This window comes from Xenopus laevis, chromosome 3S (genome assembly GCF_017654675.1).
Source record: "Xenopus laevis strain J_2021 chromosome 3S, Xenopus_laevis_v10.1, whole genome shotgun sequence".
Classification (NCBI taxonomy): domain Eukaryota; kingdom Metazoa; phylum Chordata; class Amphibia; order Anura; family Pipidae; genus Xenopus; species Xenopus laevis.
The window spans coordinates 2,596,414-2,619,347 of record NC_054376.1 but is presented as its reverse complement, the minus strand read 5'-3'; the positions used below and the strand labels follow the sequence as shown (position 1 = coordinate 2,619,347).

At 44.3% G+C, this 22,934-nt stretch overlaps 1 protein-coding gene across 5 annotated transcripts in view; it reads left to right on the top strand.

Annotated features, from left to right (window-relative positions):
* The window catches only part of fgd4.S (FYVE, RhoGEF and PH domain containing 4 S homeolog), a 59,236-nt gene extending 37,317 nt beyond the window's left edge, over positions 1-21,919 (top strand). For all 5 annotated transcript variants that reach the window (XM_018254758.2, XM_018254759.2, XM_041587865.1 and 2 more), the window contains exons 2-17: positions 3,768-3,911; positions 6,864-7,032; positions 9,743-10,262; positions 12,107-12,193; positions 13,481-13,626; positions 14,554-14,710; positions 15,429-15,567; positions 15,671-15,729; positions 16,568-16,714; positions 16,950-17,122; positions 17,217-17,247; positions 17,414-17,509; positions 18,491-18,616; positions 18,705-18,848; positions 19,033-19,173; positions 19,258-21,919. In XM_018254758.2, the coding sequence (XP_018110247.1) occupies positions 3,768-3,911; positions 6,864-7,032; positions 9,743-10,262; positions 12,107-12,193; positions 13,481-13,626; positions 14,554-14,710; positions 15,429-15,567; positions 15,671-15,729; positions 16,568-16,714; positions 16,950-17,122; positions 17,217-17,247; positions 17,414-17,509; positions 18,491-18,616; positions 18,705-18,848; positions 19,033-19,173; positions 19,258-19,491 (2,513 nt within the window). In that variant the 3' untranslated portion in view covers positions 19,492-21,919. The remainder of the gene's footprint in view (positions 1-3,767; positions 3,912-6,863; positions 7,033-9,742; positions 10,263-12,106; positions 12,194-13,480; positions 13,627-14,553; positions 14,711-15,428; positions 15,568-15,670; positions 15,730-16,567; positions 16,715-16,949; positions 17,123-17,216; positions 17,248-17,413; positions 17,510-18,490; positions 18,617-18,704; positions 18,849-19,032; positions 19,174-19,257) is intronic.
* The last annotated feature ends 1,015 nt before the right edge of the window (positions 21,920-22,934 follow it).

Here is a 22,934-nt window from a genome sequence, read left to right as displayed (position 1 = left end):
TTCTGCAGCTCAAACTGAGCCTTCGTGGAACGGAACAAAAGCCCCTCGAACCGACGGATTGCTCTGCCATATCCCCATCTGGTTCCTACAGAATCCGAGAGGGGGGGCAACAAATCCCTCTTTCATGGGCTCCCCAGTTTATTGTTTCTCTGGAGTTTGTTGGGCCCCAGGCTTTCCTGCACAGCTGGACTGGAACAACATTTTCAGGAGCTAAAAATACGTCTCCTTTGAAGCCACATTTGTGCATTTCTATCACTTACATTGGGATTCTCAGCCCTTTCTCTGCACAACCAGAAACTCACATTCACTCATCTGTGTCATTAGATTGTATGCAGCCAGTAATGTACCCCCTACTGTAAATGATAAGGATATTAGAAGTCACTGAGGGGTTGTTCTGTGACCATATAAAGGCACAAGGCTGCAGGCTGAGTTATACAGGGAATTCTGAGTATCACTCATGTATTATAAGGGATAATGTACCCCCTACTGTAAATGATAAGGATATTAGAAGTCACTGAGGGGTTGTTCTGTGACCATATAAAGGCACAAGGCTGCAGGCTGAGTTATACAGGGAACTCTGAGTATCACTCATGTATTATAAGGGATAATGTACCCCCTACTGTAAATGATAAGGATATTAGAAGTCACTGAGGGGTTGTTCTGTGACCATATAAAGGCACAAGGCTGCAGGCTGAGTTATACAGGGAACTCTGAGTATCACTCATGTATTATAAGGGATAATGTACCCCCTACTGTAAATGATAAGGATATTAGAAGTCACTGAGGGGTTGTTCTGTGACCATATAAAGGCACAAGGCTGCAGGCTGAGTTATACAGGGAACTCTGAGTATCACTCATGTATTATAAGGGATAATGTACCCCCTACTGTAAATGATAAGGATATTAGAAGTCACTGAGGGGTTGTTCTGTGACCATATAAAGACACAAGGCTGCAGGCCGAGTTATACAGGGAACTCTGAGTATCACTCATGTATTATAAGGGATAATGTACCCCCTACTGTAAATGATAAGGATATTAGAAGTCACTGAGGGGTTGTTCTGTGACCATATAAAGGCACAAAGCTGCAGGCTGAGTTATTCAGAGAACTCTGAGCATCACTCGTGTATTATAAGGGATAATGTACCCCCTACTGTAAATGATAAGGATATTAGAAGTCACTGAGGGGTTGTTCTGTGACCATATAAAGACACAAGGCTGCAGGCTGAGTTATACAGGGAACTCTGAGTATCACTCATGTATTATAAGGGATAATGTACCCCCTACTGTAAATGATAAGGATATTAGAAGTCACTGAGGGGTTGTTCTGTGACCATATAAAGGCACAAGGCTGCAGGCTGAGTTATACAGGGAACTCTGAGTATCACTCATGTATTATAAGGGATAATGTACCCCCTACTGTAAATGATAAGGATATTAGAAGTCACTGAGGGGTTGTTCTGTGACCATATAAAGGCACAAGGCTGCAGGCTGAGTTATACAGGGAACTCTGAGTATCACTCATGTATTATAAGGGATAATGTACCCCCTACTGTAAATGATAAGGATATTAGAAGTCACTGAGGGGTTGTTCTGTGACCATATAAAGACACAAGGCTGCAGGCCGAGTTATACAGGGAACTCTGAGTATCACTCATGTATTATAAGGGATAATGTACCCCCTACTGTAAATGATAAGGATATTAGAAGTCACTGAGGGGTTGTTCTGTGACCATATAAAGGCACAAAGCTGCAGGCTGAGTTATTCAGAGAACTCTGAGCATCACTCGTGTATTATAAGGGATAATGTACCCCCTACTGTAAATGATAAGGATATTAGAAGTCACTGAGGGGTTGTTCTGTGACCATATAAAGGCACAAGGCTGCAGGCTGAGTTATACAGGGAATTCTGAGTATCACTCATGTATTATAAGGGATAATGTACCCCCTACTGTAAATGATAAGGATATTAGAAGTCACTGAGGGGTTGTTCTGTGACCATATAAAGACACAAGGCTGCAGGCTGAGTTATACAGGGAACTCTGAGTATCACTCATGTATTATAAGGGATAATGTACCCCCTACTGTAAATGATAAGGATATTAGAAGTCACTGAGGGGTTGTTCTGTGACCATATAAAGGCACAAGGCTGCAGGCTGAGTTATACAGGGAACTCTGAGTATCACTCATGTATTATAAGGGATAATGTACCCCCTACTGTAAATGATAAGGATATTAGAAGTCACTGAGGGGTTGTTCTGTGACCATATAAAGGCACAAGGCTGCAGGCTGAGTTATACAGGGAACTCTCATGTATTGAAAGGGATAATTAATCTCCAGTGGGGGAGAAGCAGCTCCTTGTTATGGTATCCGTTATGTAACAGTGATCACTGTTAGTTGTAAATATAATAGTTATAAAGCTAAGGTATATAAACACTATATCCTGAATACCCCTACAAGGTGTTCACAAGGTTAAAACTCCACGAGCTCTTCATATCTGTAATAACCACTGCAGACACAACTCAGGACATGGAAGAACATTGGTTTCTGCAAACTTGTGAAAGGAAGACAATAATCTTTATTTTTAACATCACACTGCTTATTACTTCCTCTAATTCAATAGGGTTAAAAATATCCTCATACATAAAGTGAAGCATCAACATTCCTTCTCTGTATATTTGTATTTATACATATGGGAGGAGGAGGTGCCATATTGATTCCCTTAGACAGTACAGTATGAGGGTATAGCTTATTGTGTGCCCAGAACATTCCTTCTCTGTATATTTGTATTTATACATATGGGAGGAGGGAGGTGCCATATTGATTTCCTTAGACAGTACAGTATGAGGGTATAGCTTATTGTGTGCCCAGAACATTCCTTCTGTATATTTGTATTTATACATATGGGAGGAGGAGGTGCCATAGTTTTTCAGGTCCACATTCCTTTTCTCAGGCAACATACCTCCCAACTGTCCCTTTTTCGGAGGGACAGTCCCTCTTTTGACAGCTCAACCCGCAGTCCCTCATTTGTACTGGAAAGTCCCTCTTTTCTCTGCACTGAACAGCCAGAAAAAGAAACAAAGTTTCTCACTTAATTGGCTTTTAGCAGAGAGCCCAGAACAGCTAACAGGTGCAAATAAGATACTTTGTAACAATTTTGAGACACAAAAACACAGTTTAGATAAGGAGAAATATTTTCAAACTTTCATAACCTGCCAAATTTTGTAAAATGAACATGGTAATTAGGGGGTGTGGCCACAGAAAGGGGCGTGGTCAAAAATGACGCTGTTCTACTTGCGAAAACATTTTTTGTCCCTCTTTTTACTTCCAAAATGTTGGGAGGTATGCAGGCAATACCATCAGGCCCCTGAGGGAGATACACAATATAACACACATTTTATGCTTTTATCTTTACTTTTGTCCCAAGGAGGATGCTGGGAGCTCAGGGCTAATGTCTTTTCTACCCTGACACCATGTTACCAGTTGCAGGTCCAGTGAATTATTTACTTTCTAATCTTACTGCGCTGCTGATAAGAAACATGCGACAGGTAAAGCTGCTCAGAGTCACATGGTACAGTCACAGTCTTAAAGAGACAGTATCTCTAACAAAGACTGTGTGTGTGTGTGTGTGTATATATATATATATATATATATATATATATATATATATATATATATATATATATATGATATCTGCACACAGAGAGGAATATATCTACAATTTCTGTGCATTTGTTGCTTTGACCCTGACATTTCTGTTCCTCCGCAGGCAGCAGCGTTCACTGTCCCCGAGTTCTTCCCGCCTGGAAACCCATCTTGGGCAGCACTGACCGGCTAGTGGATCACAATGAGCAGGAGCGAAGGGTGAGGGGGAAGGATCTCAGTAAATCCCCTTCGCTGCAGAAGCCCGCAGGTAATTGTGCTTTGAGTTTTAGTTTTCCTTTAATCTGTGAATAAACCAATTTCAGGGAAGGGGGTCTGTAAGGGGAGACTGCTAATTTTATAGACTAGAAGTGACCCGAAATGGGAAATCCCTCAGCATCATGTCGGAATCGAACCTACGACCCCAGAGCTGCAGTAACACTTCCCACTGCTGATCAGCCAATGGCTCGTCAGTTGAGTCAGGGAGTTACATAAATGGATTCTGTTCCATAATAATTAGGGAGAAAACATTTAAGGAACTTTCCCAGGTGCACTTCCTGTTCTGCGGAAAGAGAAGCTGCCGCTGCCCTCGGATTTGTAAGCTGCCATGAAACAAAAAAAGCCATTCTCTAGCCTAAATTAATAGAGTAATAAAGTGGGCAGAGAGAGCACCAATTACACATTCTCACTGTTATGTGTAAATGTAATTGCTTCTGAATGCAGCATCTGCCTGGTGGTTTATAATGACTGCACTGCTGCTTCTGACTCCTGAACAATGTAGCAGGACCCCGCTGGTTAACAGATTCAGGGGACAGGGCTTGCAGTGGAGTGCGTGGAGGATGAGTTTTGTTTTTCATTGGGTCCCCACTGTACTTGTTGGTGGACGTGTCACACTTTAGGGGCCAGCCAATCAGGGGAGAGGGTCTGGGCCAACAGGGGCCCATGGAAGCCGTGGGCCTACCGGGTTTTTTCCCGGTGTCTCACTGGCCCTGCCCAAACATCAAAGGGAACCAGGTAGCAGAATAATAATTGGCCCCAAAGAGGAGGGATCCAATAATTTAGTATTAAGGGGCCCCGTGACTACTGACTGTTTAATGCTTGTGGCCATCCCATTGGCCCCTATCAGTGTCCCTGATCTTAGGAGTTGAGTAGGTAGGAGGTATTTTGGGTTTTGTCCAATGGGCTTGAGCTACAGGTGAATCAATGGGTTGGCTTTCTGCATCATAAATTCCCCAATTAGCGGAAATAAATTAATGACGCCTTGTTTAATCTGCCCAGCTAACGACCCGCGCGTCTGTCTGCTCTCGTTAATAGATCTGCAGCCGAGGACACAATAATGGGGGTCATTTATAAACACTGGCCAAATTTGCACCTGGGCAGTAACCCATAGCAACCAATCAGTGATCAGCTTTTTTTTAAGTCAGCTGCAGGTTGAACACTGAAAGCAATTATCTGATTGGTTACCAGGGGTTACTGCCCGGGAGCCAATTTGCCCAGTGTGTATAAATGAGCCCCAAATGACTCTCTCTTCCCTGATAATCAATAGGATCTGAGGCAGGAGCTCTGCCATAGAAACTGTCATGTAACACCCCACCTTCCCGGCTGGCACTTGGCTAGTCTTGATTAAAAAATCTGGAATAAAGGACATTGTTATTTACAGCAATTTACACGGTTGCGACGGTATCTGCGCTGGGTTAATATTGGGGGATATTGGCAGCAGCGCAGTTATTTCCTCCTTTAATTAAATTCATGCAGAGCTTCAGACCCCCGCCAGTTTTATATTGAATAACGGGGGGCTACGGGGACTCCATTGGATCATAATCGCCGCTGTTGGGACGAGGACCACATCAACGAGCAGATGCAGTCCTGGATCCTGCCCACCAGAATGTACAAAATATTCCTATTTACTTCCCCTTTAATAACACAGCAGGTCATATATTACTGGGCCCTACAGCAATTTCATTTTAGGACATATGCAGACGTTTTACCAATGAAATTGCTCCTTAATTATTGCCTCATGGGGCTCCCTATACATTTGGGGCCCCGGTGCAGCCTCAGGGTCTGCTCCCTCTGTAGTTATAGAGCTGCAGGTCTGTGTTTGATCTGTGAGAATGGCACATACACAGGGTGACCCCGGGTGCAACAAGAACAAGGGAGAGCCTGGAGGAACATGCTGACTAGTGGCCCTTCCCTGGACAATTCAGGGGCCCGTCCCTTCCGAGATTCCCCGCGCAACCGACTCCCCAGAGAGAACTGGAAAGGCCAAGCCCCACATTAAACTCCGGCACAGGATACACGGCGCATCCTCTCACTGCGGGGAGGTCTGGGGTGCACCTTGGGAACCTGTTTCCTGAAGTCGGAATTAAGCAGCACGAACCTTTGGGTTACTGCCCCCATTCACCCCGGTATAGTCCGTATATAAATATCAGCATTCAGCGATTAGCTGACTCAACTATTAACAAGGCGTTGCTCATGGCTTTGAGTGATGTCACAATAGAGGCTGCACTCCTTTATACTGGTTGCCCAGAGAGGTTGCTGAATAAAGTATAATATTGGTATATGTATGAGACGCAGATCATGGCACCTTGAGCCCTCGTTAGCAAATGATGCCCTGGTGTAGCTTAGCTTGCCCTTTAACAGTTGACATCATCTTCCTCAATGTGACACAATTACTTTTATATCCTTATTGAAAGGTGGATAAGGGAGAGGCTGGATTTCCTCCGAACAACTCCCTGTACCACGGAAACCTCCGAAATGCTGAATGCGTATCTGCCCAGTGTCATAGAGGGTGGACAGGGCTCAAAATCGCCACTTCTCCTATGGCTGCACCGGTATTGAAGCAGCTCTGCAGGGTATTAAATGAGACGGCAGAAGATCCATAATTTATATATACATTATACTTATATGCCCCACCTCGGCCTACAAAGAAGTGACCGACTGTTGCGCATCATTGTTGGGGAGTGTCTTGTGCTATGATGTCATTATAGGAAAGTGATGTGTGCTGTGATATCATCATAGAAAAGTGCTTTCTGCTCAAAGGTGTATATGGAGTCTGTGCTGCCCCTCCCCTTGCGCAGTGTCTGCAGAAGGTGATTGAGGGGCATCAACTTTCAGAACTAGGAGGAAATTGGGGGGCATTATATCAGGGTGTTCTGTGCTATGATGTCATTACAGGAAAGTGCCATTGACTAATGTGCTCCTTTTGTGTTTCTGTTTGGGACAGTTCCCCCAAAGCCAGAAATTCTGAAATCATCTCCGTCTCCTAAAAAACTCCAAACTCCCATCAGCCGGACCTTTCCCAGGGGGCGGCCAAAGATGGAGGACGTCACCGCCAACTCAGGGGAAAAGACTACGAAGATTTCCGATCTCATTAGTCGATTTGAAGGTGGCAGGTATGTTCCAGATTATTATGGTGAAAAAAATGGGTCACAAACTGGACATAAAAGCGCTATAGAGAGAGAACGGATTTGGCACATGAGCTTTCAATCATCGGTCAATAATAGGAAAAATAGACTGCAATATATTTATGGCCACTAGGGGTATACAGATTGCACCTGCAATGGGATTGGTCTATAATGTATCTATGGTTCTTATGCACTGTATAAAGGAAGAAAATGATATACAGGTCAGTGTCACTCAAGTATTATAAGGGATAATGTACCCCCTACTGTAAATGATAAGGATATTAGAAGTCACTGAGGGGTTGTTCTGTGACCATATAAAGGCACAAGGCTGCAGGCTGAGTTATACAGGGAACTCTGAGTATCACTCATGTATTATAAGGGATAATGTACCCCCTACTGTAAATGATAAGGATATTAGAAGTCACTGAGGGGTTGTTCTGTGACCATATAAAGGCACAAGGCTGCAGGCTGAGTTATACAGGGAACTCTGAGTATCACTCATGTATTATAAGGGATAATGTACCCCCTACTGTAAATGATAAGGATATTAGAAGTCACTGAGGGGTTGTTCTGTGACCATATAAAGGCACAAGGCTGCAGGCTGAGTTATACAGGGAACTCTGAGTATCACTCATGTATTATAAGGGATAATGTACCCCCTACTGTAAATGATAAGGATATTAGAAATCACTGAGGGGTTGTTCTGTGATCATATAAAGACACAAGGCTGCAGGCTGAGTTATACAGGGAACTCTGAGTATCACTCATGTATTATAAGGGATAATGTACCCCCTACTGTAAATGATAAGGATATTAGAAGTCACTGAGGGGTTGTTCTGTGACCACATTAAGTAGCCAGGCCGCCCCACCTCCCTTCCTGACACAATCTCCATAGTGGATTTGAATACACGCAAATGAATGGTGGGCCTCAGCCTAAAGCCCTTTGCCTGCCCTCAGCTTAGGGAGAAGGTACTGATAAGAGGCAGTGGAATGAGGGACGAGATGTTTATTTTGGCTCTCTCTCCCGGTGCTTCCGTTAAGCTGTGTCTTTGCACCTGGTCTCAGCCTGTTTCCTCTGCCCGAGAATCTGTCCAAAAATACAGAATCAATCTGCCGCTTGTTTATTGTGCAGTGACAGAGATACTGACGGATATTAAAGTGACTCCAGATAAACGTCCCATATCCTCTGGCTTCTCTAACGGCACCGCACGTGGGTTTATAATAAACAACGACCTTCTCTACATCTCACTGACATGATTCATTACAGGGGCGGTTCATCTTTAAGGCAACTTTTAGTATGTTACAGAATGGCTAATTCTTGGCCACTTTTTGGTCTTCATTTTTCCTTTTTTTATAGTTTTTCGATTATTTGCCTTCTCCTCCTGACTCTTTCCGGGTTTCAAATGAGGGTCACTGACCCCATCTAAAGACAAATGCTCTGTAAGGCTACACATTTATTGTTATTGCTTAGTTTTATTACTCATCTTTCTATTCAGGCCTCTCCTATTCATATTCCAGTCTCTTATTCAAATCAGTGCATGGTTGCTAGGGTAATTTGGATCCTAGCAACCAGATGGCTGAATTACAAACTGGAGAGCTGCTGAATAAAAAGCTAAATAACTCGAAAACCACAAATAATAAAAAATGAAGACCAATTGCAAATTGTCTCAGAATATCCCTCTCTACATTATACTAACAGTTAATTTATAGGGGAACAATCTCTGCGGAAGATCCACTTGTTTGGTAAAGCTGCAAAAACAAGACAAGCTTTGCCCAATTAGTCCAGTCTAAGTCGAGTATTTAATTGTCCAGATCCTTTCAGTTCAGCGCTTCGGCCAACTATTCAATCACATTGGGGGGCCTTTGCAGAAAGGTCAGCAGTCATGATCTGGTGTGGTCTTCATATGATGGGATTTAGCTCCCTTTCCCATTAATAAGACTGGCATATTGATAAGGAGAGAACCAAACCTCCTCCATGTCAAGGACATGAGAACAAAATTAGAAAACATGCAGGATCCTGTCTGGAGTATCATGTATGCATGCATAACTAAGTGAGTTGGGTGCATTATGGGCATGGATAGCAGTGCAAAAAATCTATTGAAAACGTTCTCAAGGGAGCACCCAGATTGGGTCCCTACCACCCAACACCAGTTGGATTGGAACAGTAGATTAGTAGCCTGTAGACTGGCCAGGGAATATCCCAGCGGAACCTGGTTGCCTCCTCCTCTATCTGTCATCTTCATGTAGTCATGGGTCGGCAGACACAGGAACCAACTCTTAGTTTGCTGGGGGCCCTACTTTGGTGCCATCCTTCTGCATTTTCTAAACCACGCGACAGATCCCAGCGTGCACCATGTGTGGAATATCGGTGGTAATCAGTGAACTATTGAATACACAAATGCTTGGCACAAGGCCTCCCATGTAGGTTCCATCCTCTCAGTTTGTGATTTTGTATTTTTGGACTGTGTGTTCCGGGGGGGGGAAGTGTGCATGAGAAGCAGAACCGGGCCCCACCGCATTAAGGAAGTCCTACTCGTAGTGCTAATTGTATCTGCTCATTGGGAGGACCTTCATGGCCACAGCTCTTAATTCTCCTGCAAGTGGTTTGAAGTCCTCTGATATTCTGTCAGGAGTTCATTATTATTATTATTATTATTATGGATGGACTAAAAGGCTTTTCCTTTCATTCCCCCCACAGCCCTGGAGAGATCCGGAAAGCCTCTTCCAGCGACTTTAGCAATGGTCACAACCACAAACCGAGGACTAAAGTGATTCTGCAGCCGTTTACCGAGCACCCGCTCCTGCACAAGCAAGGCATGAGCCAGGACATCATCCAGGAGCCACCCAAAATCACAGCCAATGGGATCCCAACCGAATCTGGGAGGAAAAACACACTACCGTCTCCTGCCGTACAAACGCCTCCTCCTCCTCCCTATGGCAAACCAAGTCCTCCATTGGGGACACCAAAGGTTTTACCTGTGCCAAAAACTGCACCCCTTTTACCACCTCCCTTGCCCCCTAACAAGGCCACTGTAGAGAGGTTGGTGAATGGAGAAGGGTCTCAAGTGATCAAGGATGTGTCCCAAAATCCCAGCGTTAGAGGCCAAACCAACTACTACGAGGAGACAGAACCTCCTACAACATTGAGCCCAACTGAAGAAGCACTGGAAGATATAAGCAGCATTAACATCACACTTGCTGAGCCCAGTGATGCTAAGGTACCTTGTGCATGTACACTGTATATAATATAAATCCATATAACTCCTTGTATATATGTAATTCTGCCCATTAATATGGCATAAATGTTAGTTTCCAGGGGCTCCCGTGTTGTTTGCCATCCTTATTTCCCATGTGTGAATTAAAATTGGCTCAGTTTTGTCCTTTGCGGTTCCTCTTTTGGTTCCTGTTTCTAACACCCCCCTCCCTCCCACCACCTCGATAGAGACCTTGAATTGTTGTTGACATGGATTTAATAAGATAAAGCCTGGAAAGATTGATTTGGTACAGATGAAATGAGGCATGAATTCAGGACAATGGAAAGTGTAATAATTGAAGGGGAACTCATCTCTGGCACTTCCATTTTACCCCCAACACTCCATTAGTGAACTAGGCAAGGCATAGTTGTTGTATGATTGAGCCCTCTCAACCAAGTTAATATGAGGTCCAACTAGGTCAAACAGTAAACAGAAACAGATATTACTTCTGACGACCCAGGAAACCCCAGGGAAAACGCATTTGTATTTGGAGAAATTGTCATATAAGTGTTCCAAGAGGGTGCTGAGTGGTGTTGAGGATCCCATGTGTCTCTTTCTCCCCGTTCTTAATTAAATCTACAGAGGGGGGAAAAAATAGCCCATCGTAGGGTTGGTGTCCCATTGTAGGGCTGAAGTGTGGTCAACCCAATGTTAGATTGGTGACCAGGTGTAAGGCTGAAGACCAGGTGAAGAGCTGTCGACTTAATGAAAGAGAGGTTGACTCATAGTAGGGCATTGGAATCACTGTAGGGGTTGCTGAATCTGGTGTCTCAGAGTAGGTCTGTTGACTTGTATTTTTGGTCACTCTAGAGATTAGCCCAGTATAATGTTAGTGTTAGTGATCAGGTGAAGGGTTGATGACCCAAGGTATAGCTGGTGATTCATTGTAGGTCAATCGAACCCTTGTAGGGCATTAGCATCAGTGCAGGGGTTAGTAATTCAGTGTGTGGTAGGTGACCCAATGCAGTGCTGGTGACCCAATGTAGGGATAATGACTTGATAAAGGGTGGTCAGCCCAATGTAAGGTTGATAACTAGGTGTAGGGTTGATGATTTCTTGTAGGTTGACTTAAAATGCTGACCCTTTGGATATTTGGAATTAGGATAGCATTTAGTGATCCAGTGTATGTTGGCTAATTCCAGTGTAGGCATGTTCACTCATTGTAGGTTTGGTGATCCACTGAAGAGTAGTGAGACCAAAAGCTGCTCTTTCATTGTAGGGCTCTGGAAACATTGTAGGGGTTGGTAACCCAATGTATAGTGGTTGACCCAATGTAATGTTGTTAAAATGTGATTAAAAGTAATTTTGTCACATGACTTCCTGAAACTTGTGTATTAGAGTAAATAATGTATCCTTATTGTAAAATATGAGGAAATTAGAAATCACCTCGAAAGCTCTTGGGGCTTTTAAATGGAACTCCTTGGTGACCTAATATCCTTATATTTTACAGTAGGGGTTCATTATTTACCATATAGATACACATATACATATAATGATGTCTTTAAAAAAAAGATGGACGTTTGTCTCTCATTAAACCCGTCTGTATTTTAAGCACATGATTAGCCAATGGATAAACAAGAAAAGGTGCTGGAATAAAGGAGGGGGGCAATTAGAATTCCAGGTACCATTAGCAGGGGCCAAGCAAATGTCAAATGATCGTTTAATAGGGTCTCTGCTTTCAGGCACCACAGTCTCTCTGAGCCTCACGCGCTTTATTAAAGCCCCGGCATCTGCTTCATTAATGTGCATGAGGCAAGATCAGCCTGTTAATTAATCTCCCCCCCTGTCGCTTTCTTATGGTTTTGTAGGAGACAAACGAACAGAAACTTCACAACATCGCCAACGAGCTCCTAGAGACGGAGAGAGCCTATGTCAGCCGCCTGGCACTTCTGCAGGTACAACCCCCCCCCTTCCATTGACTTTTCACTTCCCCTTGTTATTTGGCTCAGTTCCCCTTTAACCGGTGAAATCTGCAGGATCTCTGACCCGAACAGCAGCAGCAACTCCTGTAAAGCTAATGCACTCTGTGTGCTATAGATCATACTCCATATAACCTGCGCTTATAATAATTATAGTACATGGAATATTCCAGAACCCCTCAGTGACTTCTAATATCCTTATCATTTACAGTAGGGGGTACATTATCCCTTATAATACATGAGTGATACTCAGAGTTCCCTGTATAACTCAGCCTGCAGCCTTGTGCCTTTATATGGTCAGATAACAACCCCTCAGTGACTTCTAATATCCTTATCATTTATAGTAGGGGGTACATTATCCCTTATAATACATGAGTGATACTCAGAGTTCCCTGTATAACTCAGCCTGCAGCCTTGTGTCTTTATATGGTCACAGAACAACCCCTCAGTGACTTCTAATATCCTTATCATTTACAGTAGGGGGTACATTATCCCTTATAATACATGAGTGATACTCAGAGTTCCCTGTATAACTCAGCCTGCAGCCTTGTGTCTTTATATGGTCACAGAACAACCCCTCAGTGACTTCTAATATCCTTATCATTTACAGTAGGGGGTACATTATCCCTTATAATACATGAGTGATACTCAGAGTTCCCTGTATAACTCAGCCTGCAGCCTTGTGCCTTTATATGGTCACAGAACAACCCCTCAGTGACTTCTAATATCCTTATCATTTACAGTAGGGGGTACATTATCCCTTATAATACATGAGTGATACTCCGAGTTCCCTGTATAAGTCTCAGTGCCTCCTGTTTGGGTTTAAGTAACATTAGGGAGGACCGAGTGGTGTTTATTACACAATGGCTCCAGTAATAAAACCAATGGGGGGTGACTGCTTCGCATAAGGTTTACTGACAAATAGGAGGCAGATAACTCCAGATAAAATCTAGTTCACATATATTTGGGGTCACCGTGTACTTGTTGCAAAGGGAACAGGAACACCCCGTGACAATTCCTTATGCCTCATTTTTAATGAGATGAGATCTCTGCTTCATTAATCATAATCTCCTTGAAACAACAACCCCAACGGTAGAAACAGACTTTGTTCTCCATGTCCGTGTACAGTAAACAAAGCTCAGCCCTTGAAAAATGGAAATGTAATGGGAAAGGCTCATTTGCAGCACTGCTGGCTGGAGAGGCCTGGACTTGGTTTAACTGGGCACTATATTGGTATAATGATCCATAGAACTCTCTTTCCAGACATTCCACGATGCCCTAATGAAGGAAGCCAAACAAGGATCTTTCCCAGTGGAGGTTTTAAATAAAATATTTTCCAACATTTCATCGATCCAAAGCTTCCACGGGCAGTTCCTGCTGCCGGAATTGGAGACTCGGATGAAGGAATGGTAAGCTGGAGGTGGCCAAGCCAGTAGGTTAAATACCCGAAATAAAAATGTCGTGCTTTTATTGGTTTAATCAGTCTGGGAGTACAGTAGGTTGAGGACTAATGATCTCCCTCTAGTGGCCAAAGCAATATTACATCTGGACCGTTGACCATAGGAAAGAGAACAGCCTTGGAGAGGTACCCGAGTTGTTAATTGGGTTGACTTCTTGAGCTTAGAAATAGGATAGTTTAGGGGTCAGGATCTTACATTTTAAGGGGTGTTAACTGTTTCAAAGTGACCCCTTGCTCTAAGGAGAAAGACCAACTTTCTCCATTGAGGTGGATCTCTTGCGACTCACTAACCCTTGACCACAGGAAAGAGAACAGCCTTGGAAACTTGGTAATGTGCCTTATTGGGTAACCGTTTTGGCCTTAGAAATAGTATAGTTTAGGGGCCAGGATTCTTAAATGTGAAGGGGTGTTGACTGTTTCCAAGTGACCCCTTGCTCCAAGGCGGAAGATCAACTTTCTCCATTGCGTTGGGGCTGTTGCGACTCACTGACCCTTGACAAAGATAAGAGAACAGCCTTGGAGAGTTGGTAATGTACCTAATTGGGTAACCGTGTTGGGCTTAGAAATAGGATCGTTTAGGGGTTAGGATTCTTATATTTTAAGGGGTGTTGACTGTTTCAAAGTGCAAATCACTGACCCTTGGCCATAGGAAAGAGAACAGCCTTAGAGAGTTGGTAATGTACCTAACTGGGTTGACGGTTTAGCGTCAGGATTCTTAAATTTTTTAAGGAGTGTTGACTGTTTCGAAGTGTCCCCTTGCTCCAAGGAGGAAGACCAACTTTCTCCATTGTGGTGGGGCTCTTGCAACTCACTGAACCCCCAAACCTCCTGGTCTCTGATCCCTTCCTTTAACCTTATCTTACTCGCTATGTTGCAGGTCCGTCACCCCAAAGATTGGCGACATCCTGCAAAAGCTGGCGCCATTCCTAAAAATGTATGCGGAGTATGTAAAAAACTTCGACAACGCCATGGAAACCCTCAGAGGGTGGATGGAGAAGAGCGTGCAGTTCAAAAATGTCTTGGAAGAAATCCAGGTAATTCTCAGCATTTCTATAATGGTGCCAGGCAAGTTTAAGGCGCCTGCTGGTTGCTAGGGGATACTAGACTATCAAGGTCGAACCAACCAATCAGCTTCCATTTTTCCAATTATTGTATCCCATCCTGTGCCGTGAAATAGGCTGCATTAGTGAAGGCGGCAATCCCAGAATAGGATCCCATGATTGGTGTTACACTGCCCCCTGCTGGGTCATTTTGTAGTTTCATTACAGCAAAGCTGCACTGGGCTTCCGTTATTATAGGGACTGTTCACCTTTAAATTAATTTTTAGTACGACGTAGATAGGGATATTCTAAAACAATTTGCAGTGGGTATTATTTTTTTATTATTCATAGTTTTTATTATTTGTGGCAGCTCAGCAGCAGTTTGCAATTTCAGTCATCTGGTTGCTATGGTCCAAATTACCCTAGCAACTATGGACTGATTTGAATAAGAGACAGGAATGTGAATAGGAGAGGCCTGAATAGAAAGACGAGTAATTTAAAAGTAGCAATTTGTAGCCTTGCAGAGCATTTGTTTTTTGTAGATTAGGTCAGTGACACTCTATTTGAAAGCTGGAGAGAGTCAGAAGAACAAGGCAAAAGTATAAGAAATAATAACAAAAAACACTCGAAAACTTCTAAGAATTGGCATTTCTATGACATACTAAAAGCAAACTTCCCCTTTAATCTAGTGATAATCAACTGTCTGTTACAGAGAGAAGGAAAATGCGACAATTTAACCCTGCAGCACCACATGCTGGGGCCGGTCCAGCGGATTCCTCGCTACGAGATGCTGCTGAAGGACTATCTCCGCAAACTGCCCGCGGACTCGCTGGACCGCAAAGACGCCGAAAGTACGTTTATTTCCAACTTGCCCTTTAGATGGGGATATTATTCTTAGTGCATCTATATTACCTCTGATGCTTGTTCATAGGTCATTTCTAATTCCGATTTCAGAGTCCCTGGAGCTCATTTCGTTTGCAGCCACTCACTCAAACACAGCCATCCGGAATATGGTGAGTATCCTCATAGTAATCCTTGCTATTAGGTTGGGGCAAGTAGTTTGATTGGGCAAGAGCTCCCTCTAGTGGTGAGAGCTTAAAGCACCTACGTTATTCTGTATTCTTATAAACATCATTCTTATAAAGATCAACGTCTTGGTCAACATCTTGCCTTTCTCCTCACTTGACTATGGGAAGGAGAGCAGCCCACTGAGCTGCTCTCCTTCCCATAGTCAAGTGAGGGGTAGGGCAAGACCCTGACCAAGATGAAGGAGATTGGAATCCTGGTTTGGTCTGATACTAGTGATCAAAGCTCAACTGTGTTCCTGGCCCACCGGGATACCAGGAAAACTCCCGGTGGGCCCAAGTGTCAGTGGGCCCTCCTGTGTCAGTGGGCCCTCCTGCTTATAACTATTTGTCCTGTTTCATGGTCAATGCCTACTTCTGTATGGTAAAAGAGAGGCTAAATAGATAAAGAATAATAAATAATAGAATAAAAGGAGAAGAGTCTTGAAAAATAGAGGTTGAGTGAGGAAGAGGAGAAATAGTTTGGAGAATGGGCCCCTGGATTAACGTTTTCTGGTGGGCCCCTGGCATCCCAGTCTGACACTGGAGCTCAAAGCACCTACATTATTCTGTATTCATATAAAGATCAATGCAAAGTCTTGGTCAGGGTCTTGCCCTACCCCCTCACCTGTCAATGGGAAGGAGAGCAGCCCACTGGACTGTTCTCCTTCCCATAGTCAGGGAAGGGTATAGGGCAAGAAACCGACCAAGAAGCTGCATTGATCTAAGTAAAGATGAAGGAGACTGGAATCCTGGTCTGGTATTTATAACTCTTGGGCCATTTCAGGAAAATCTGAAGAAGCTGCTGTCGATCTATGAAATGTTGGGGGAAGAGGAAGACATTGTCCACCCGTCCAATGAGTTAATCAAGGAAGGGCAAATCCTAAAGCTCGCTGCCCGCAACACCTCGGCCCAAGAGCGGTACCTCTTCTTGGTAAGTGTGCTAAACTGTAGTCAAGAGGAATGGTGTAGGGCAGGGGCCCTGAACCCCTCATTTTTGGGGGTGGTGGTTGGGAATTAGAAATAAGACATTTTTTAGAAGGGTATCCTGGAGCTGGACCCCCTATACCTCCTGAGCCCCACAGGGTGACATTGATGTATTGTTGGATTAGCCATGAGTTATGCCCCCAACTAAGACCCTAATGATCTGCCATCACTTTCCTTCCCAGCTGAACAACATGTTGCTTTACTGCGTGCCGAAATTCAGCTTGGTGGGCACAAAGTACACCCTCCGCATAAGGATCGGGCTGGAAGGGATGAAGGTCGTGGAGACTCAGAACGAGGATTATCCGCACACGTTCCAGATATCCGGAAAGGAGCGGACGCTGGAGCTGCAGGCCAGGTACTAGGGACCCTGATTGTGTAGTGTGGAGCAGCAGTGCAGCCAGTAAAGGATGATCTACTCTGAACTAATCACTGGTTTCTTTTCTTCCCAGCTCCGAACAGAACAAAGAAGAATGGATTAAAGTGAGTGCAATGATATTGTTACACCCCACTGTTTGTTGGGGTACATTCTCGTTCTGCCTATGGCTGCTCTATATAACAATCAGTAAAGCAGCTCTGTGTATGTCATACTGGCAGTCCCAGCTCATTTCATGCGATCGCTTGATTATAACCAGAATATTTCCCATAGGCCCTGCGAGACACCATTGCGGAAGTGCAGCACAAGAACGAAACCTTTAAAATTGCAATTGCAAAAGAACTGGAGGAATCACCCGCAGAAGTGTCTGTAAGTGTCGCTTGGTGGGGAGACTATACTTGCACTGGCCCCCAAATTGTGGGGCCACAAAGCTGCCCAGCCTGAAGGCCAGTTAGGGGGGGATTTTGGGTGAGTGCTTATTTGTACCCTGGGTACCCCTGGAACTATAGCAGGGTGACACCCCAATGTTTCTATATATCTGTAACCTTGTTATGAGCTAAGGGGGCCCAGTCTGAAGGTCAGTTAGGGGGAGATTTGGGGTGAGTGATTATTTGTACCCTGGGTACCCCTGGAACTATAGCAGGGTGACACCCCAATGTTTCTATATATCTGTAACCTTGTTATGAGCTAAGGGGGCCCAGTCTGAAGGTCATTTAGAAGGAGATTTGGGGTGAGTGTTTATTTGTACCCTGGGTACCCCTGGAACTATAGCAGGGTGACTGTTACCCCAATGTTTCTATATATCTGTAACCTTGTTATGAGCTAAGGGGGCCCAGTCTGAAGGTCAGTTAGGGGGAGAATTGGGGTGAGTGCTTATTTGTACCCTGGGTACCCCTGGAACTATAGCAGGGTGACTGTTACCCCAATGTTTCTATATATCTGTAACCTTGTTATGAGCTAAGGGGGCCCAGTCTGAAGGTCAGTTAGGGGGAGATTTGGGGTGAGTGCTTATTTGTGCCCTGGGTACCCCTGAAACTATAACAGGATGACTGTTACCCCAATGTTTCTATATATCTGTAACCTTGTTATGAGCTAAGGGGACCCATTCTGAAGGTCAGTTAGGGGGAGATTTGGGGTGAGTGTTTATTTGTACCCTGGGTACCCCTGGAACTATAGCAGGGTGACACCCCAATGTTTCTATATATCTGTAACCTTGTTATGAGCTAAGGGGGCCCAGTATGAAGTTCAATAAGGGGGTGATTTGGGGTCACTGGCAAAAATAGGGTTAATTGTGGCCCGCCATCATTTATTTCTATTTCCTGTTTAACTCTTCGTGTTCTTCATTCCCAGAGAGCTGAGCTTGGGCTGAGGGCCCCGCGCTGGATTCGGGATAATGAAGTGACGATGTGTATGAAGTGTAAGGAGCAGTTCAATGCTCTGACTCGGCGAAGACATCACTGCCGGGCTTGTGGCTATGTATGTAATGCTCTGATCCAAAAATGTGACTGTTGTTATAATATAAAGCTGAATCTCATATTTGCCTCTATGTTACATGCTATTGCAGGTGGTTTGCTGGAAATGTTCTGATTACAAAGCCCTCCTTGAATATGACGGAAATAAGATGAACAAAGTGTGTAAAGACTGCTACAAGATCCTGCGGGGGAGCATTGACAGCGAGGAGAAGGAGAAGAAGAGGGGCATCCTGGAGGTGAGGGGGTGATCTTTATTCCCAACCCCAATAATTGTGTTTTGAAAGAAAATTTCCTTTTAAGCTGCTTCCCAATATCCATTCATTCCTCATTCTCTTCTCTTCTCTGCACTGCTGCCCCTGACTCCTGACTTGTGGGGGAGTCACAAGCCAATACTACTATGGTCTCCCCTTTATCTCACAGATTGAATCGGCTGAAGTCTCAGGGAACAGCCTCATCTGCAGTTTTCTCCAGTATAACGAGAAGTCCAAACCCTGCCAGAAGGTCTGGTGTGTGATCCCCAAGAATGAGGCGCTGGTGCTCTATATGTACGGCGCTGCTCAGGTATAGAATTATGGGAATATTCTGTCTGGGATTCAGTTCTGTCCCACTGAGCTCAGAACAAGTCATCTCTTTATGTATCTGCAGGACGTGAAGGCCCAGGCCACCATCCCACTGTTGGGTTACATGGTTGATGATGCTCCCCGCCACGTGGACTTGCCCCACAGCTTCAGGCTGACCCAGTCCAAGTCGGTGCACACGTTTTCCGCAGACACGGAGGAGCTCAAACAGAAGTGGCTGAAGATGATAAAGCTGGCGGTCATAGGGGAGACACCCGAGGAACTGGAGGAGACTCCCCCAGCGTCAGATGGACAGTCGTAACCTTCTCATTAGTTGGACCAGAGTCTGATTTAATCAGGATCACAACAGCGGAAATCTTATTTCTAATGAAGAAAGCTGAGATCTCCCCTTGCTTTGGTGGGAAGGGACAGCAGCATTCAGTTCCATTCAAGTGAACTCTCCTTCTCTCTGTGATAGGACTGCAGTGCCAGGTCCACCTGATTTTATATTTTGTTGTTTAAGGCCCAGTTTGTTCCGGGTCAGACCCAACCCAGAAAATGGGAGAGTCCAATCATGTTCTCAGGCGGCCCTGAGCCATCCACTGAATTCCTTTGGCTTATAAGCCATTCACATTGATATCCTTGGACTGAACTATTCAGTTTGATCCCACCAGTGGATCCAGAACCGGAGCTGTCTGTAGTTGGGGGTACGTAAGATGTGACTGGTCTGGACTCTGCAGGGCTACAGGTATAGGTTATTGCAGCTAAAGGTTAGAAGACTGTAGGAACAATAACATTTACCACCAGACTGTGTGAGAAGAATAGAAGAACCTGTATTAGCAGGGGTTGTAACAACCCCTGGGATTGCACTGTAGCTTCAAGATTAGTAGGGCAAGAGGGAGATGGTCAGACAAGAGGGAGACGGTAGGGCAAGAGGGAGACGGAAGGGCAAGAAGGAGACAGTAGAAGATGATGGAAATAGTTAGAGATGGCAGGGCAAGAGGAAGATGGTAGGGCAAGAAGGAGACACTAGGAGATGATGGAAACAGTTGGAGATGGTAGGGGAAGAGGGATACTGTAGGGCAGCGATCCCCAACCAGTAGCTCGTGAGCAACATGTTGCTCTCCAACCCCTTGGATGTTGCTCCCAGTGGCCTCACACCAAGTGCTTATTTTTGAATTACTGATTTGGAGGCAAGTTTTTGTTGCATAAAAACCACATGTACTGCCAAACAGAGCATTATGTTGGTTGCCAAATGGCCAATCACAGCCCTTATTTTGCACCCAAAGAACATATTTGATGCTAGTGTTGCTCCCCAACTCCTTTTACATCTGAATGTTGCTCACAGGTTCAAAAGGTTGGGGATCCCTGCTGTAGGGCAAGAGGGAGACAGTAGGAGATGATGGAAACAGTTGGAGATGGTAGGGGAAGAGGGAGACTGTAGGGCAAGAGGGAGACAGTAGGAGATGATGGAACCAGTTGGAGTCAGTAGGGAAAGAGGGAGACTGTAGGACATTGCATGCACACTGAAGCCAAATGAGACCTCAGAAGCCCCACCACCACTGAGGACAGCTCTGTGTATAACCTCATAGAAGAGGAAGAAGCGCTGGTGACTGATCATTCTTTTAGACCACAAAACGTGAAGAAATTGAAGTTGCACTACACTGAGATCCCCCCCCCCATCCCCTTAAAGTCTTAATCGGAATCTCTACGACTTGGCAAAGCACACAGATGCATTTATGTTGTCGAGTTAAATGGGAAAGTCAGTTCATGGGCAGGGGAATAAATGGATAATAATATTGACATTAATATATATAAAACAAAGAATTGGGCTAGAAATGCTGCACCTTGTGAATTGGGTTTCTGTACAGCCCAAGACCCCGAGAGCCCATCAGCAGGTGGCCCCTAAAGATGTCCCCAGTAACTCCCCATCATCTTCTGCTGATACCCAGCACATGCTCTGAGCTGTCACTTACCTGAACTTAGGGACCCACTCACAATGTACAGTGTATTTATAAACTTCTTGATGATTTTCTCCGCCCCCTAAGTTTAGCTTCTCAGCAGCAGCTCAGAACCCACTGAGCATGTGCAGTGCCGCTGACTCACAAAAGATGCCTAACAAGATCCAAGATGGGGAGCTACTGTGGGGCAATTGGATCATTACTTTTCTAGGGCTGCTGCACCTCTGGCTCTGGTACAGTAAGTACAGTATAAAAAATACTTGCCAGATTCATTTTTAGTCTTTAGTTCCCCTTTAAGTTTTGTTTTGTAAAGATGATGAGGCACAAAGATTTTGGTAATAAAGCACAGTATTTATTAGTCGGTGTCTCTGGGATAAGTATGTAGGTTGCCACATTCTGTAATATATAAATATATTTATTTATACACCAAAGGTCTCTAAGGCCCTGTTTCTGCACCCCCGGTCACCAGATGTGGTCAAACTACAACTCCCAGCATGCTCTCCTAGCTAATCACATGTGGATGAATTGTAAGGGGCTGTAGTTCAGCAACATCAGCGTGACCCAGGGTTACTAAGCCCCATGTTTGAGGCTTTGGAAGGAATTAAGCTCGGAGTGAAATGGATTGGCTATTCCCTACATTCTACATTTAAAAATAATGAAGGATGAAGAGGAGGATGAGTTGTTTGGATGTTGTTTCTTACTGTATCATATGTGTATAATGGGAGTAGATGTTTGTGTATATATAAGGTTTTATGTTTTGGAAGTGATAAAAATAATTATTATGCCTTATATTTAATTGCCTTTTCTTCCTTTGTCGTGACCTGTGCCTTTAAAATTAATCCTTTATTGCTACCTGTCTGGTTCTGTAACTGGATTCATCTGGCGGTGCCCCAGGGTGATCTGTGATGCCTTAACCTCCTCCTCACCTCATTCTCTTATTAACGGACATTTACCATATGGACAGGGCCCCGGGGCTTTTCAGTAGGGCCAAACCCATCAGAGAAGATCCTCCTACTTCTCAGGGACACTGAAAGGGCCACTATGTGTTCATTTGTTCTGCTGAATTGTGCTTAGTACAGGGAATACCTATACTGCCATAGTTTTATGGGATCTCTCTGTACAGACTATGAGCAAACTTAGGGGCTGTTCCTGCTGAATTGTGCTTAGTACAGGGCCTGACCTATGCGCCATAGTTTTATGGGATCTCTCTGTACAGACTTAATGAGCAAACATTAGGGGCTCGTTTCCTGCTGAATTGTGCTTAGTACAGGGAAACCTAAATGGCTGCCATAGCTTTTATGGGATTCTCTCTGGTACAGACTATGCAACGAAACTTAGGGGCTGTTCCTGCTGAATTGTGCTTAGTACAGGGGAATACCTAATGCTGGCCATTAGTTTTTATGGGATCTCTTCTGTACAGACTATGAGCCAAACTTAGGGGGCTGTTCCTGCTGATTGGTGCTTAGTACAGGGAATACCTATGCTGCCATAGTTTTAATGGGATCTCTCTGTACAGACTATGACAAACTTAGGGGACTGTTCCTGCTGAATTGTGCTTAGTACAGGGAATAACTATGCTGCCATAGTTTTATGGGATCTCTCTGTACAGACTATGAGCAAACTTAGGGACTGTTCCTGCTGAATTGTGCTTAGTACAGGGAATACCTATGCTGACATTGTTATCAGTATGCCATGTCCAGGTGTGGGCTCTTAAAGAAACAGCGTAACTAAGCGTTACTTGCAAAATAACATGGGGAATCTATACATACAACATGTCAAAGTGCTTTGGAAATAAAACTTATAA